This window comes from Musa acuminata, chromosome BXJ2-8 (genome assembly GCF_036884655.1).
Source record: "Musa acuminata AAA Group cultivar baxijiao chromosome BXJ2-8, Cavendish_Baxijiao_AAA, whole genome shotgun sequence".
Classification (NCBI taxonomy): Eukaryota; Viridiplantae; Streptophyta; class Magnoliopsida; order Zingiberales; family Musaceae; genus Musa; species Musa acuminata.
The window spans coordinates 52,760,021-52,774,990 of record NC_088345.1 but is presented as its reverse complement, the minus strand read 5'-3'; the positions used below and the strand labels follow the sequence as shown (position 1 = coordinate 52,774,990).

The 14,970-nt window shown below is 45.3% G+C and overlaps 2 protein-coding genes across 7 annotated transcripts; both read right to left on the bottom strand.

Moving 5' to 3' along the window:
- Positions 1-89: 89 nt before the first annotated feature.
- Positions 90-5,107, bottom strand: LOC135581389 (protein-L-isoaspartate O-methyltransferase-like). 5 transcript variants are annotated; one of them, XM_065123031.1, is made up of 4 exons: positions 4,887-5,107; positions 3,693-3,963; positions 2,948-3,112; positions 90-583 (listed from the first exon to the last, which is right to left on the bottom strand). In XM_065123031.1, exons 1-4 carry the CDS (start codon positions 4,923-4,925, stop codon positions 333-335), a joined length of 726 nt encoding a protein of 241 aa, XP_064979103.1. In that variant the 5' UTR covers positions 4,926-5,107; the 3' UTR covers positions 90-332. The 5 variants fall into 5 exon arrangements, with proteins under 5 accessions (XP_064979103.1, XP_064979105.1, XP_064979102.1 ...); XM_065123033.1 differs by having other exon boundaries at positions 4,920-5,107; XM_065123030.1 differs by lacking the exon at positions 4,887-5,107 and adding an exon at positions 4,645-4,833.
- Positions 5,108-8,798: 3,691 nt separating this feature from the next.
- On the bottom strand, positions 8,799-13,364 carry LOC135620238 (protein terminal ear1 homolog). Of its 2 annotated transcripts, none has more exons than XM_065123028.1 (6): positions 11,891-13,364; positions 11,401-11,569; positions 10,804-11,304; positions 10,513-10,632; positions 9,383-9,524; positions 8,799-9,305 (listed from the first exon to the last, which is right to left on the bottom strand). In XM_065123028.1, exons 1-6 carry the CDS (start codon positions 12,531-12,533, stop codon positions 8,883-8,885), a joined length of 1,998 nt encoding a protein of 665 aa, XP_064979100.1. In that variant the 5' UTR covers positions 12,534-13,364; the 3' UTR covers positions 8,799-8,882. The 2 variants fall into 2 exon arrangements, with proteins under 2 accessions (XP_064979100.1, XP_064979101.1); XM_065123029.1 differs by having other exon boundaries at positions 10,810-11,304.
- Positions 13,365-14,970: the final 1,606 nt, after the last annotated feature.

Here is a 14,970-nt window from a genome sequence, read left to right as displayed (position 1 = left end):
CGTTGGCATTCTTCCAGGAACTCCTGCTGACTTTTGCAAAAGCACCAAGTGGGATATACCAAAGTGCCATTTCATAAGACTACTAATCATAGAACAAGCAGCCAATTCTATCTACGGAGGAGAATCACAAAACTCATGCGGTGCCATGAGTATCTAATAAGAGAAGCACAATCTGCGGAATACACATATTATTATACGCATTTATCAACCTCACATTAACATGTGTTCCTTTTGATTTTGACCGAGTCCCCCACTCGACGCTTATGAGCTATGTAAATGGCTCATCACCAGGATCCTTTCGTCAAAATCATATGTACTTCGCAACCAACAAGTCAGTTGTTGTGCAGTTGTGCTGCTTTACTTGTCAGCGGAACGTAGCGTACAGGTGTTTCACTTCGGATACTGACTGAGCCGTCCATCTTCTTGTCAACCACCTGCAGATCCTGGAAAATGGTTCCTACCGGGATCACCATTCGGCCACCAGGTTTCAATTGATCGATCAGCGGCTGAGGGATCTCAGGGGCAGCAGCCCCGACATGAATGACATCATAGGGTGCCAGATCCGGCCACCCTAGTCTTCCATCTGGAGGCAGTGGATGAACCAGTGAAATGCTTAGATAGGAGATAAATCTGAAGAGGCAATCTAACAGTGCAAACTGCAAATTATCAATCACGTTACTGAACTTGTGAAAAAAGTTGAAATATCAACAGCATCATTATCAAGTGCACTTAATTGATTTTTGACAAAAATTAGCCCCTTGAAAAAATAATAGCCATCCTTTGAGATGTGTGTATGAAGAGAACATTCCTGTTTGATGGGAGTTTTAATGTACCAGGAGGAGAAAGGCTGACTTTGGGTGCAACAAAGAAACAGCTACTGTCGATGAAGCAGAAAGTCTGAGCACAGTGTATTTGATTAGATTAACCATGTGGAATGAAGGAGGCACATCATAATAACCTGGTTACTCTGGAATAAATGAAACAAAACTACGACTGGATAGTAACTGTTCTGCAGAATAATCAAGAATACCACTGTCGTTTCCTTCAAGAACATAACAAGTCTTATTTTGGATATACTTGTAGCCAAAGCTACTTAGAAAGTGCTTCTATATAGTGTTAGGGTTAATGGGTAATAACATTTGGCAACAGAATTGAAGGATTGGAACAGATAATCAGCAACAAGAGTGACATGGTGCAGCTATGTTGCATAAGAGAAAACTGTTAAGGATACTCGTACAGAAGTGGTTGCAGTTCTGGAGCGACCAATATTTGCTTGAGCTTGGATCTATGTGAATATGAGCTTCCTAGGAGTTTCTAAATAATAAAATAAATGAGGATGATCTATCTCCTACGATTCTGTTGATCAATGAGGCAAAGAAGCTAATGGTAACGTTCAGAATCTACAACCATAAACCACATTTGAGAAGAGAGCAACAGTGTCGCACATTCTCAGTGAATTCGTCTTTACTTACATATGATGCTCCTTTTACTCTGGCCCTTGAAGGTTTGCATCATGAAACAGTGACGATATTATGATATTTGGGACCATTGGATTCCTAAGGTCTTATGCCAAAAAATGGATTCCTTCGATCCAAAAGTTCCTGTTTGTACATATTGTTTCCTGGTATTCCAACACTCTGATCTAGAAAAAGAAACATGACTAAAAATATTGCTTTGGTATAAATAATTTGAAAACACTAAGAGGGGAGAATAAGTTTCTCCGCTAAGTTGAACAAATCTTCATTAACACAACCACCTTGAATGATCACCATTTGATGGTCCTTTCCCCTGAAACAAAGTAATCTATTACTAAGAACTTAAAAGGAAAGGAAAAGAAAAGAGAGATTCATGTTTCTTTTCTTCAATAGAGCTTCATTTTAGATTGCTTATCAGGCCTTTGCATACAAGAATCCAAGAAACTGCCATTGGCATGGGTGTTCCATGGTTAATTCAGTTAATATGTAAGGGTATCTACCCAAATAAGACAGCACAATTCCATCTTGATTGTCCAACTAACACGATCCTAGCTTGTGGAGTAGATTATCCAAAAACCACCAACAAGCCACTCCAATCGACTGCATAAATAGATCTTAAAAGCCTGAACACACACATGATATTCATGTGAATGTCATCATCTAGGAATCTTTGAACAAGTTTTTGAACAACTTCAAATTTCCATCTAATGCTTACCTATTGAAAAAATATATGATTTGTAACCTAAATAATTAAGCTGACAATTCCATTTGTGCTTGGGAACCACATCCACGTTGGATACTCTGGTGACACGGGTATCGAGTATGTGCATCTATGTGATTGACATATTCACTTAGTAGGGAGACCATGATGTTCAATTAAGTCTAAACTGTCATGTCCGTTACATGTCATTCATACTTTTGTAAATAAAAGTACATTCAATATCATTGTATCTATGTTGTGTTGTGTCCCATGTCCGATGTCCCATGTTCATGCCTCATAATTAGCTACTTCACAAAATTGCTCTATGAAGGTCCCCTTAATTTTCAAGCAAAACAGTCACATTTTGTCTTTAGACATCTGGATATGCCAAAAAAGGTATTCATCACTTTGTTTTCTTGTTTTTTCTTTACACCAAAGATAAACAGTATTACATCATATAAGCTGTATGAAAATTCTACTGAAAATACTCAAGTTATACATGTTTTAAATATTTCAATATCATCATATGCGGCTGCAGCTTCTTCAGGAAGTTTATTCATGAGTAGGCATATTTGACTCACAACCAAAACTCACCGATAACTTAATTGATTTCAATCATATAAGACGGAAACACAGAAAGCGAGAAACACAAATCATTTATGCTGGAGTTTTTGCCAATATATATGTTGGTATGGTCTAGAAGAAAAATGCTTCCATAAATAAGTCTTGTTCAGTTTTCACCATTAAGTGGGTTGGGTCGAGTAGAACATACCGGTAACGTGGACAGACAATGAACCTTCCTTCAAAAGTGTTGATGCTGCACTATTCTTGATGTTGTTGATTGAAAAATCAACTAGTTCAGGAATGTGTTCAACCCCTACAGCACGACCTTGTGGTCCAACCATCATCGCAAAGCATGCTGTTAAGTAGCCAGTCCCTAAATAAAGGAAAAATGACAACATAATCAACAAAAAAAGAGGAAAAGCACCACTTTTAGATCCTTTAACTAAGGAATCAAGCAACACAGAGTGAAAGATAATGACAGCTACCAACAAATTTACCAGCATAATAGCTCTTAATCCCAAGGAACCTAGTGGGAGCTGGAATTCTATGCAAAATAATTTCAACCAGCAAGCATCATAAATGCAGAGTGTAGACATAAACATAGTCAACTGAAGTGTCTGTTGACTAAAGATAGTTTCAATAATTGTAAGAACAAGCATGCAAAAAAACAACAATAATTTAACTGATACAATCAAAATTGGACAGAATAGGTAAAGACAGATTCTCTGGATACAACAAATGGCTATGTTTTTGAGTTTTGACAATGTTGCAGGCTCGTCATACAATACTAACAGTGATATTATGTCAGACAATTATTTAAGTTAAAACCAATTATCCATATATTTGCATCAAATGATTTTTCCATGCAGTGACGAAGAATGTCGCACAGTGACAGGGAAAAAAAGAGAACAAAATAAGGGTGACAAAATCATGACAAACACACGTAGATGGACCTGATCCAACATCCAGAGCTTTCATTCCTGGCTGCAGATGCTCCTCCAAAAGCTCTAGACAAGCTGCATGCATATGAGGAGCAGAAATAGTTGCATTATAACCTATTGGCACAGGAGAATCAACATAAGGTGCACTGCCAGGTGGTACGAAAACCCCCCTGTCAATTGCCTCCATTACTTCTGCCACTTTCTTTGACTTGATAATTCCATACAGCTGCAAGCGTTCTACCAGTTCTTTGTTTTTACCATGTGATCCACTAGTCCAAAGCCTCTGTAATACCAAAGGTGAGAGCATTCATGCAGATAATCATCAAGAAATACAAGCTCAATTCTATTAGATCTTTTAGAATAACATGTATGACTGTATTAAACCTCGAATAGGGATCTCATACCTAGAAAATTATTAGACGCTTAAAACTCACAACTCATAGAAGAAAAAAGAACCAGATAGTAAGCGATCTGATATACTTTTACATACAACTAGTAGAGATCAAGACAAGTAGTACATATACCAGATAGGGCATATTCTGAAGAAGATGACTCAGGACGATCTGATATACTTTTACTACAATTTCGCTATTCAGTGAACCAACAGCGAGAGGACAAACAAGAAAATTGAACTTTATTGTCCACCATAGATGAATCGATCACCCGAATTCGCTCGCAAGAATCCAAGATTTTTCTAGAGCCCCTTTATTTGTCTCTCGAAGCAGACACACCAGATTCCAATCAGCACAACAAGACCGATCATCCAAAATTTAACACATTAAACTATAAAACGAGAAAGAAAAGAACGAGATTACCCCCCAAAACACAATAAAGAGAAGAAGGATGAAAAGGGAAAAGATAAAAGAATCGGACTTCCGCGAAAGAAATTCTAAGCTTTCTCGTTTATTCAATGAACCAACAGCTAGAGGAGAAACAAGAAATCAAACTTTATCGTCCACCATACGTGAACCGATCGCCCGTATTCACTCGCAAGAATCCAAGAGTCTCTGAGACTTGCTTCTTTATTCGTTTCTTGAAGCGGACACACCAAATTCCGATCATCCATGTCACGAGCACAACAAAACCGATGGTCCAAATCGTCCAAAATTTAACACATTAAGGTACAAATAGAGAAGAAAAGAACGGAATTCACGAAAAGGCAAAAAAAAAAGAAAAAGGGAAAAGCAAAATGAAAATCGAACTTACGCGAAGGGAAGGAGGGAGAAGTGAACGAAGTACCTCCATTCGTCCAAGAATCGGCTTGGGGCAGCAAACCACGAAGGGATTCTCCGGAAGAGAGGGAGTAGCGGCGGCGAGGAGGGCGAGGGGGAGAGGAGTAGGAGACGGAGGACGTCGCCGTCAACAACCGCACCGGATTCCGTCGCGGGACGCCAAAAAGGAAAAGTGGCAGCGGAGACTACACGCAAGCCCGCAGCATCTCTTTTGTTAAAAGAAATTAATATTTTCTATGATTATTGGGTTGAATATGTGAATTTAACTAATATTAAATGATTTATTAATTTGTTGTAAAATCAAATTATAAATAGAGATCAAATAATTACTATCGATAATGTGAGAAAAGACTTTTTTTTCTTTTAATATTTATAAATTAATTAATATTTTATACTATTTTTGATTAAAAAATTTATTTAGATGATATTTCTTTGTGTTTTCGTTAATAATATTATGAAATTCTTTCTTTTCCGTACCAACATCGTTCTCCGCCGGAAGTCACTCTAAAGGGCCCCGCCATGGTTTCCAATCATGAGGCAGGTGGGTTGTGGGGGAGAGGATGGCAATCGGATAAAGACGTATCACAATTCGTTCACGACGCTAACGTACCCACGAATCTTACCGCCAATCACGAGGTAGGATTGCACTGTAGACGTGGAATTTGCTTCATTTTCTTTTGATTTTTAAGGATAAGATCAAAAGCAAAGAAATGAATGTGTTTGATGGGTGACGTGAAAGTTGAGAGAGACTGTGATCATCGATGGGACTTCTTTACCCCACCCTCCCCCACCCAAAAACACAGTGAATGCCCTATTGATCGAACGTGACCTTTTGGGAAAGACGATACACGGTTGGTTTGATGGCGTACCGAATCGATGAGGGGTGATTGCCACGAAGAAATGAAGGTATGTATCTCTATGTGTTGGAGAGACGAGGGTGTGTGTGCGCGCGCATGGATCCAACTTAGAATAACCGACGGTGCCAATTTGTTAGAATTTGACTTTTGTGGGTCCCTTTTGGAACAAAATAAGAAAAATGTGCTCTATTTTTTTAGTCAATTAATTTCGTAGTTTTTAAGAAAAAAATTATAATTTTCTTTAGTATAGAAGGTAGAAGAGATAGAAGATAAAAGAGATATTTTTCATTGATACGTTCTTCCTATTTATACAATTTAGAAGGAAGAATTTCTTTTAATAAAACAGTCCGATTTTCTCATGCAATTGAGAAAATTTATCATGCCCCTGCAAGATGTTGTTTCTGTTAAGAATGTCGATCATGGATCGATATAATTATAATAGTTTATGGGTGATAGGATTCGTGAGTGAGTATATATATATATATATATATATATATATATATATATATATATATATATATATATATATATATATATATATATATATATATATATATGAGAAACACGGTAGTTGATGTGAGATAATTTGATCTTATACGAAATAGAAGTCGATGACAATATATTTCATGCGGGAGTGGAACATTGGATTGATGCATGGGTTGATTGATAATCATAATGTATCTTTCTTCTTTCTTTCGTTCTTTCATTTGTTTTCATTATCCACCCCCCTAAAAGAGGGAATGCCCCTAATAACTATAGTACGGAATTATTAATCACATTTGTTTTCATTACTCGTAAGCATCTCTAATAATTTTTTTAAAAATAATTTTTATTACTCATTCAAGTTTAGAATATATATTAAAATTTTTACGGGATAAACTAATTGATTGCTTATTCATGAGATGCGGTGGAGGTGAATATTTTTTGTCGCAAAAGAATTAATGGGCATCTGAAAAGGTGAAAGTGATGGGCTTAATGCGGTGGCCGTATGTACTGTTGTGACTTAGTTGAAAGCTACAGGAGATGGGATTAAACCCTTATAAGGGCACTCAAATTATTGAGGAACCAAAGAGTGGCAGCCTCTCATAGTACACTCCACCTGAATCCAAGACAAAATGCCTTTACGTCAATAATCTTATAGCTTATAGATTTAATTATATATATATATTGATAAGATCGTTTAGTCTCACGTTGATTGAAGAGTACGAGAATCAAAGACTCATAAATCCATCGGATCTCTCTTTCCCTTTAAGATATTTTTTGAAATTTACGTGTTCCGAAAGGTAGAGAAAGAACTCGAGACCTATACCTCGATCAAGCAAACTCGCTTTCGATTTTATATGTTATGTCGTAGACGCCCCAATCTCTACTCTCTCAATCTGAATGTAATCATGTTGTAATTACATTAAGTCCAAATAAGATCACTATCTCTACTCTTTAGCTTACACTCAACCACTTTGTACTTTTGATATTTGTTATTATTATTATTTTATGCTAATCTTCTTCTTATTTAGGTTGGTGATGGCTCAATCTTTATTTTGTAATTTTAATATATATTATTTTAAAAAATAAGTAATTTTATATATTTTAAGAACGAAGTAATTGATTGGATGATCGAATGACTTGAGGTTCTGATCGAATTATTTTCCAATATCACCTATAATTTAATAATTATGAATAAATACATATAAAATGATAAGAGGGATTTAATATAAATAAAAATAATATTTATGATTTATTATGTGTGTGTGTTGGGGAAAAAAGGGATAGTGGGGACGAATCATATTGGCTTCCAAAGGGGATTGGGCGGTGGTCCAAGCTGTGTTGGGTGGTGGTGGTGGTGGTGGAGGGGTACGGAGGCGGTCAACGGGCGACGACCGTGCGCAGGTGGAAGGGGGGACACGTCATGGGGGAAATCGTCCTACGTGGTCTGCCTGCCTACCTGTCAGGCACTTAGTCTCTGACACACCCTCGATGTCCGATCCCTCCCTGTCTCCTTCTCTCTCGTCTTCTCCTCCCATTTATTATTTCCCTGCCTCTGTGCCTTCGTCCCACGCTCTCCCCTTTTGCATGAACGACATCCCAATACCCGGGCAATTCGACGCACTCCCATCTCCACCCCACTCTCTCTTTCTCTCTCTCCAGAAACAACGGTATTCGTTCGGATCAGGGCGATGGAGGGGCGCCATAGTACAGCCACGAGGAAGCTAAGCCGGTGGATTAACGCTGCCACTGACCCTCATCAGGTAGGCTTGAGGTCCCCAACAGCGTTGATGAAGCTTGGTGTCATGTCTTTTCCTTGTTCGCATTTGGGTTTCGCCTCTGTTCTGCCATCCACTGCATGATCAAACTCGTTGGTACAGACAGTCTTCTTCTGCTGCCTCCTGCAGTCAATTTTTTTTGGATGCGCAGATGCTCGCGCAGCAGGAGGAGGAGGAGGAGGAGGAGGAGCAGGAGGACCACAAGTGTAGTGTTCCATGATCGATGTGTTACCGCATTGTTATCGGCGTGGGTTTGGAGGGTCTCGGAATTCCAAGGACCGACGCGTTGCCCGGTGCGGGTTGGGGAGCATCGGGCGGATCCACTTCCTTAATCCGAGCACAGAGTGGAGGAGCGAATCCTTCTACCGATACCACTCGATGAATGGTTTCTCTGCGTGAACAGTAGCCAGTCAAAGCACCGCCACGGGAATGCCTCCGCCGCTCGCGTTCGTAGCAGACGGGTGTGGGCGCCACCAGCGTGCGCCCTGTGGCGTCCCTGCACTTGGCCTCCCTCCCCTTCTTTTCCTTCGTTGATGAGCATAAAATAATGGCATGGTGAGGGGATATCTGTGACAGGGACAAGCAAACACAGACAAGCATGTGGAGAAGAGAAAGATCACGTACGCCAGTTGAGAAGAGATGCTTAACTGTAATAAATGAGAAGTAACAACAACAACCACAACAACAACATCATCATCATCATCATCAATGTCTCGAATACACTCAGATATATGCGCTACCATCCCAAGCTTAATCTCAAAGGTATCAGAGAGAGAGAGAGAGAATACATGGCTGCAAGACTCGGGATGGGATTGGCCGACTCGACCGGTATGGTTTTCTGGAGTCTTCTTTCTAGTTGCAGGATAGGTGCAGCACAGATTGGCTCAGTTGAAGGCCAGTCTCGTCGCCGCCGCTACCGTCGTCCCCTCGGCGGCCCATGCCTAGGCCAACCTCCTCGTCATCATTACTGTCGTCGTCGTCGTCGTCGTCGTCTCCGCCGTCGGGGTTGTCGGATGGCGCGTGGGTGGAGGTGGTGGTGGAGGACGCCCCGCCGCTGTCCGCTGCCTGCTGCGACGCAGTCTCGTCGGTGAGGCTGGTGCACCCGGACTGCGCCCGGGCGAGGTCCACCATACGCTGCTCGCGCCCGACCACGACCGGGACGGGCTCCGTGAGCCGCCGCCCGTCGCGGGGCGGCGAGAAGACCACCGGCATGTACTCGTCGTTGTCGCACGCGAACTTGGAGTTCCTGAAGTGCTCCTTGAGCGCCTCCAATCCCTTGAAAGAGAAATCAACCAAGTCAGGCAAAGAATTCCAGGCCAAATCCATGAAGAAACGTCGAGAGCTGCCACCACCTGCAACCGAGCGTAGGTAACCTGGCAGATCTTGCGCGAGTTGAAGACTTCCCACGGCTGCAGGTGGAAGGCCTTGTAGAGCCTGAACGCGGCCTCCGGCGACGTCAGGTTCACGAATCCATAGCCAACATTGCACTTGTTGCTTCACAACGTCAACCAAAGACGAGCTCATGAGCTAATGCTACTACAACGTCTACATTACAAGAAGATGCAATCGAACTAGAGAAAGCAGCTCAAATCAAAGAATCAGTCATGTCATGTTCCTATGTTCTCGCTTGCAATGCAACTTTTCATTATTTTTTGTGTCCAAAGCTGCTTTCCCCCTCCCCACCCCGTTGATATCCGATGTGAGAGGAAAAGCGAACCAGTTGACAGGATGATCATGGAAACACAAACATCTGTGGATCTTTGGGTGTATAATACTAATAAAGAAATCATATAATGCTTCTGCTGTCGTAGTCCTTAATTATCAATGTCTCTGAAGGCCTCCTGCCAACATGAGCTCTGATGGGTCTTTTCCAACCTACTTGCTGTGAAATCACAAATGAGCAGTAGGGTTCGCTGCCCATATTCTATGCCTTGGAAAGTTTCCTTTCTGATTAGGGTTTGATGGGGTTCATTCTCCTTTCACGGTTGTGGTGGGCAAAGGATTTCCTGGCGTTCTTCTTTATTCTGTCTTTCCCCGGCCTCGCTACAGCGGGGAAGGGAAGGGAAGGGAAGGGAAGGGAGGGAGAGAGAAAGGATCCGTCTTTATGTGCCAGGCAGCGACTTCATTGCCATTTGGGCTCTCTACAGCCATTTGCTGAGCAGCCAAAGGTGCAGGGTACGGAAGGTAGGAGAAGCACAGCTCATGAAGCAGCTGCAGCGGCCGGCAGGGATCCCTCCCTTTTTTTTTTCTCTCTCCCCCTCCTCCCCCGTCCTCCTTCCTCCGCCGCCTCCTATTACTACCCTTCTCGGGCTTGTTTCTGTGAATCTCCCATGTATGTTACCACTCTCGGCAAAAACATCTGCTACCATCTCATTTGTGGTGCTGCTTCTTTCACTCGAAGGTGAAAGAAACAAACAACTTTATCATCAAGGTCTCTACAGAATCCACTATCTCTGAGTTTTCTCAAGGTTGGATGTCTTACTTGAAGTCGATAGGCAGGTAGACGAAGTCGTAGGCGGAGTAGGGCTCGTCTGCTCCCTCGCCGAGCTGCTCATTGCACTGAATGCAGTGGTTGTCCAACATGTTCAACAGCAGCTTCTGACTGCACCACCAAGAGATAGAGAGAGAAAGAGAGGGATTGAAGCAAGTAAAGGAGACGAATGCATCCAATTAACCGACGGAGAGATCATATGTATCAAGAGACACCGACATCTGGATAAGATACTTTGAAGGGGGGGGGGGGGGGGGGGCGCGGGGGAGAAGAGTGGGGGACCTGTACTTGTTTGGGATGTTCTTAATCATGACTGTGGTTCTGGAATCCCTACATGAGGATTCGGATGATTCCTCCGATTCCGCTTCTTTGAAGAGAAACCTCGACTCGCCGCTACTCTTGCTTCGGTTCTTCCAACTCCGCCTGCCGCTGCCGCTGCCGCTGCCGTTGCCCCCGCCACCGCTCGACTGCCGCTGCTGTTGCTGCTGCTTCGATGACGACGATGACGCTGCCGGGTAGTTGGAGCTGCTGCTGTTCTTATTTCTCCTCCCACTGCTACTACCACTTCTGGCAACGGAGGCAGGAGTTGTAGTGGCATTGGTCCTCTTCAGCACCACCACGGATCCGGGGCTTGACTCCCCGCGGAGCGACGACGAGGACGATCTCGGCGAACCTCCACTTGCCTGCGCCCACCTGCTGGGCTGGGGACTACCGCGAAGAAACCTCGGCGGCAAAGGGGAACCGTGGTGGCCATGGGCGTGCCCGGGACTGCTCCTTGTATGGCTGCCGGTGGCATACGAACCCAAAACCATCAGCAGCAGACTCTTCTAACATAGAAACAGCGAAATAGTAGTCTCAACTACAAGCGAACAGTGTAACCTCCTGGTGTGGCTGCTGCCGTGTCTGCTAAATTCCAGCAGCAGACGCCTTCCGTTGATCTCCTTCCCGTTGAGCTCCGCGATGGCGCGAGCTGCATCCCTCGTGTCGAAGAACTCCACTACCCTGTGCTGCGGCTTCGACGGCATCTCCCTCGCCTCCTTCACCGCCCCTGTCACATCATCACAAGGTATAAGAATTGAACAAGAACGACACCGACAGAAGATGAGGAACTCACCAAGTAAAGCCTAAGAAAGAACGAGAATGGCAACGATAATAAGACGAACCCGACAGATGCAATTATAACACAAATCTTTGGAAATCTTTGTCTCTCTTGCTTGACGACATCGAGACAAAGCAAAGCAGATGCAATAGTCATTTATTGCTGCTGCTCGCTTCGATCTATTCTCGCAAAAGAGAGATAGAAGGGGGGCCGCTGAAGCAAAAGAAGAATGAAGAGGCTGACAGGCTATAACGAGTTGCTGTTCCATACCCAAGGGTTCGAAGATTTCTCTGAGTGCGAGCAAGGGGATGGTGGTATCCGAATTGAGGACGACGAGGGAACCCTGGTTGGGGTCGTCGAGACCGACGGCGGCGAACTGGGCCCAGACGGGCTGCCCAGCTATCGTCCCCCGGCCGCCGCCGGGCTGCTGAGGGCACCACATCCACGGCGCCGCCCAATTCCCCGCTGCGGCGGAGCCGGCCGGGGCGCCGAACCCGATCCCGCCGTGCTGCCGCGCGTGCTGTTCCCGAACCTCCGCCACCGCCGCCTCCGCGCTCCGCAGGTCGAAGAAGTGGACGATGACGACCCCCTCCGCCGCCAGCGCGCCCATCTCCACCGCCCGAACCCCGCCGAAGGCCTCCATCCCCGCCCTCACCTCCGCCTCCCCCACGTGCCGGGGCACCATGCTCAGCGCCACCGCCCTCGTCGCGGCGGCCACCTCCACCTGCTGCGGCTGCTGGAGGTGGAACACCGGGACCGCCACAACCGGCGGATGCGGCGGCGGCGGAGGAGGAGGAGCGTAGGCGTAGTAAATTTGCGGGTGTCCAAGGGCGAGCTGGCCCGCCGTTGCCGCTGTCGGGTGGAACTCCGCCGCCGCCGGATCTAGAAGATTCCCCCGGCCGCCCCCCTCCATCCTCGCAACCCCAAGAGATCCTAAACCCCTCTCTCCGCTCCTCCTCTCTCTTTAAACCCTGCACACAAAACCGCTACAAGCTAAAAAAAACCGGTACGGAAGACCGCTACGCCGGAGGGCGAGGAAGGACAGCGACAGCCAGAGCAAGAGCGAGACGAGAGAGCGAAAGGGAGTGAGCGAGAGAGATAGAGAGAGAGAGAGAGAGAGCGGAGCGCAATCAATCAAAAGAAGGCGAAGAAGGAAATAAAGCGAGCGAGTGCGGTTTTAATGCGGTGGCGATATGCCGGCGCTCCCACGTAACGGGGGGGAGGGCTCCCGTAGATTCACCCCGTAATTTCGACGACCGCACGCCCTCTGTCCCACCTGGCTCGCCGAAACGTAAGGTGGAAAGTGGGAAAAGCGGGGGTGGTTCTATCAGTTATCGGTTTTGCCCAGACGGGGGGTTTTGAACGGCGACTTCCATAACGGGAAGCCACCCGCCAAGAGAGTAAATGACGAAGGTGCCCCTGGGGCTTCCCCCCTGGTCCGTGAGCGGAGGCTTTGCTTGCACCGAAATGGGGACTGGCCTGGGGTTTCCCCTGGGACGCTGTGCCTGCCTGCTATAAAGAGGTGCTGGGGAAGAGGGGCGGGGAGAGGAAGGGGGAGGGGGTGGCGGAAGGAGAAGGGAGAAGCAGTGAGAATGTGTCTTCCTGGGGCTGCTGCCCCCTGCTGTTGCTGCCGCTGCTCCTGCTGCTACTGCTGCTGCTGCTACTGCTCTTCCTGGTGCAGCTTATCATCTCCTAGGAGAAAGATCTGTTTTTGCTACATATGGCCTGGAGAAAGTTGCGAAGGGGCTCGCTTTGACCATTGGATATTGCAAAGTTGACAGGGGTGTAAAAGAGCTCTCCCACTTTGCCTTCCTTGTCTGGGTTTGCTGCAAGCACCGCATCACCATCTCTCTCTCTCTCTCTCCCTCGTGCATTAATAAATGTGCTATTTCTTCCTTTCAGTGTTATTGGCATATGCCTTAATTAGGTACTCTCACCACGACCCCGGTCAAAATTAGTCAAACCTGATCGAGCCAGACCGATGGACACACCATGAGCTCAATCTCAAATCATCATCCTCGGTTTGACTCAGTTGCCATTGACTAGATGCTATATTGGTTCAAATCTTTATGACATGAACAGCACGTTAATCCAAGTGTTTTCATTTGCTGAGGTGGAGATTTACGTAGGGATGCATTCCACGTTACATCTGGTGGCGCGTGGACTGTATTCCAGGGTTCCGATGCAGCAAGGACCCCTGAGACATGGACGACGTATACGTGGTCTCCAACTCCCAGGTTCTACCAAAAATGTGGGTTGCATTGTGCTTCTGCCTCCAAACTAATATACTAACATCCATCCGTTCCATGACTGACATGGTAGAATCGAGTTCATGCAAGAAGCGATTAAGATTGCTAAAGCTTTTGAGAGAGAGAGAGAGAGAGAGAGAGAGAGAGAGATGACTATGGCTCAAGTCGAAAAATAATAGAGGAGGGGGGGAGAGAGAGAGTACGGGCGCGTGCAAACGGCAGCTGGTGGCCGTGCGCACTCCCGGCTTCCAACGCCACCCCGCCGGTTCTCGCCATGCATGCATACAATATCCGACCGTCTTCCCCGACACGTGATTCCCGAGACCACGTCAATCTACGTGTTCTCTTCGTTACTTGCACGCCCCTGTCTCCTCCTCCCTATTATATTACATTCCCATCCTTTCTCTCTCCTCTCTCTCATCCCAATACTCGTGCATATCTTTTAATCGAATGGTGCAATGACCCGGCAAGGCAAATCGAACCGGACGAGGCTTTAAACCGGGGTTTAAAGATACAATGTACACATTCTCCATTACTAAACCGGTCGATCTCATCGATTTTGGTTCAAAACCGGTGTCGATTTTTCCGGTCCAGCTGGTTCGGATTCGATCGCTCGACCGCGTTGGATATCCTAAGCGTAGTAGGCAACGCCTGATGGGAGATGGCTTAAGTTATTTGTGCCCCACGCTCGGGTGGGTTTCCATCATGGCCACGTATCGCTCACTTTTCCCTCCCATCAATGCATCCATTTCTCACTCCTCCCCGTAAGATCATATACAAAAGGCACGTCTCTTTCTTCCATTCCTCGGTGCCCGCTTTAGGGCTCCCCCCACTCTAGTCTTGATCGAAGGGGTCCCATTATATTACATGTATTCGCATGGGCATACGCTCCCTCATGTCACCCCATACTGTTTCTTTTCTTGAATGGTCTCATAGATCAAGGTTCAGCAAAGAAATTGTACTCTTGGTTGTTATAATTAATTGCTTTGGTTACTCAAAATCGAGTGGATTGTGGAACATAATACTTTCTCGGAGAGAGAGATTCTCCGTCGCACATTGTTCTCAACGGGGATTATGCGAATTTTGATGATTAATCTTCAC

Excerpts from the sequence above, each read along its gene's own strand:
- LOC135620238 (XM_065123028.1), bottom strand. The coding sequence starts at position 12,533 with ATGGAGGGGGGCGGCCGGGGGAATCTTCTAGATCCGGCGGCGGCGGAG. Across the intron at positions 11,305-11,400 it reads GGCAGCAGCCACACCAGGAG|CCATACAAGGAGCAGTCCCG; the intron begins GTTACACTGTTC and ends TGCCACCGGCAG. Across the intron at positions 9,306-9,382 it reads TTACCTACGCTCGGTTGCAG|GGATTGGAGGCGCTCAAGGA; the intron begins GTGGTGGCAGCT and ends TTCTCTTTCAAG.
- LOC135581389 (XM_065123030.1), bottom strand. The coding sequence starts at position 4,746 with ATGGATGATCGGAATTTGGTGTGTCCGCTTCAAGAAACGAATAAAGAA. Across the intron at positions 3,113-3,692 it reads AGCTCTGGATGTTGGATCAG|GGACTGGCTACTTAACAGCA; the intron begins GTCCATCTACGT and ends TCCTTTATTTAG. Across the intron at positions 584-2,947 it reads ATTGTCTGTCCACGTTACCG|ATGGAAGACTAGGGTGGCCG; the intron begins GTATGTTCTACT and ends CACTGCCTCCAG.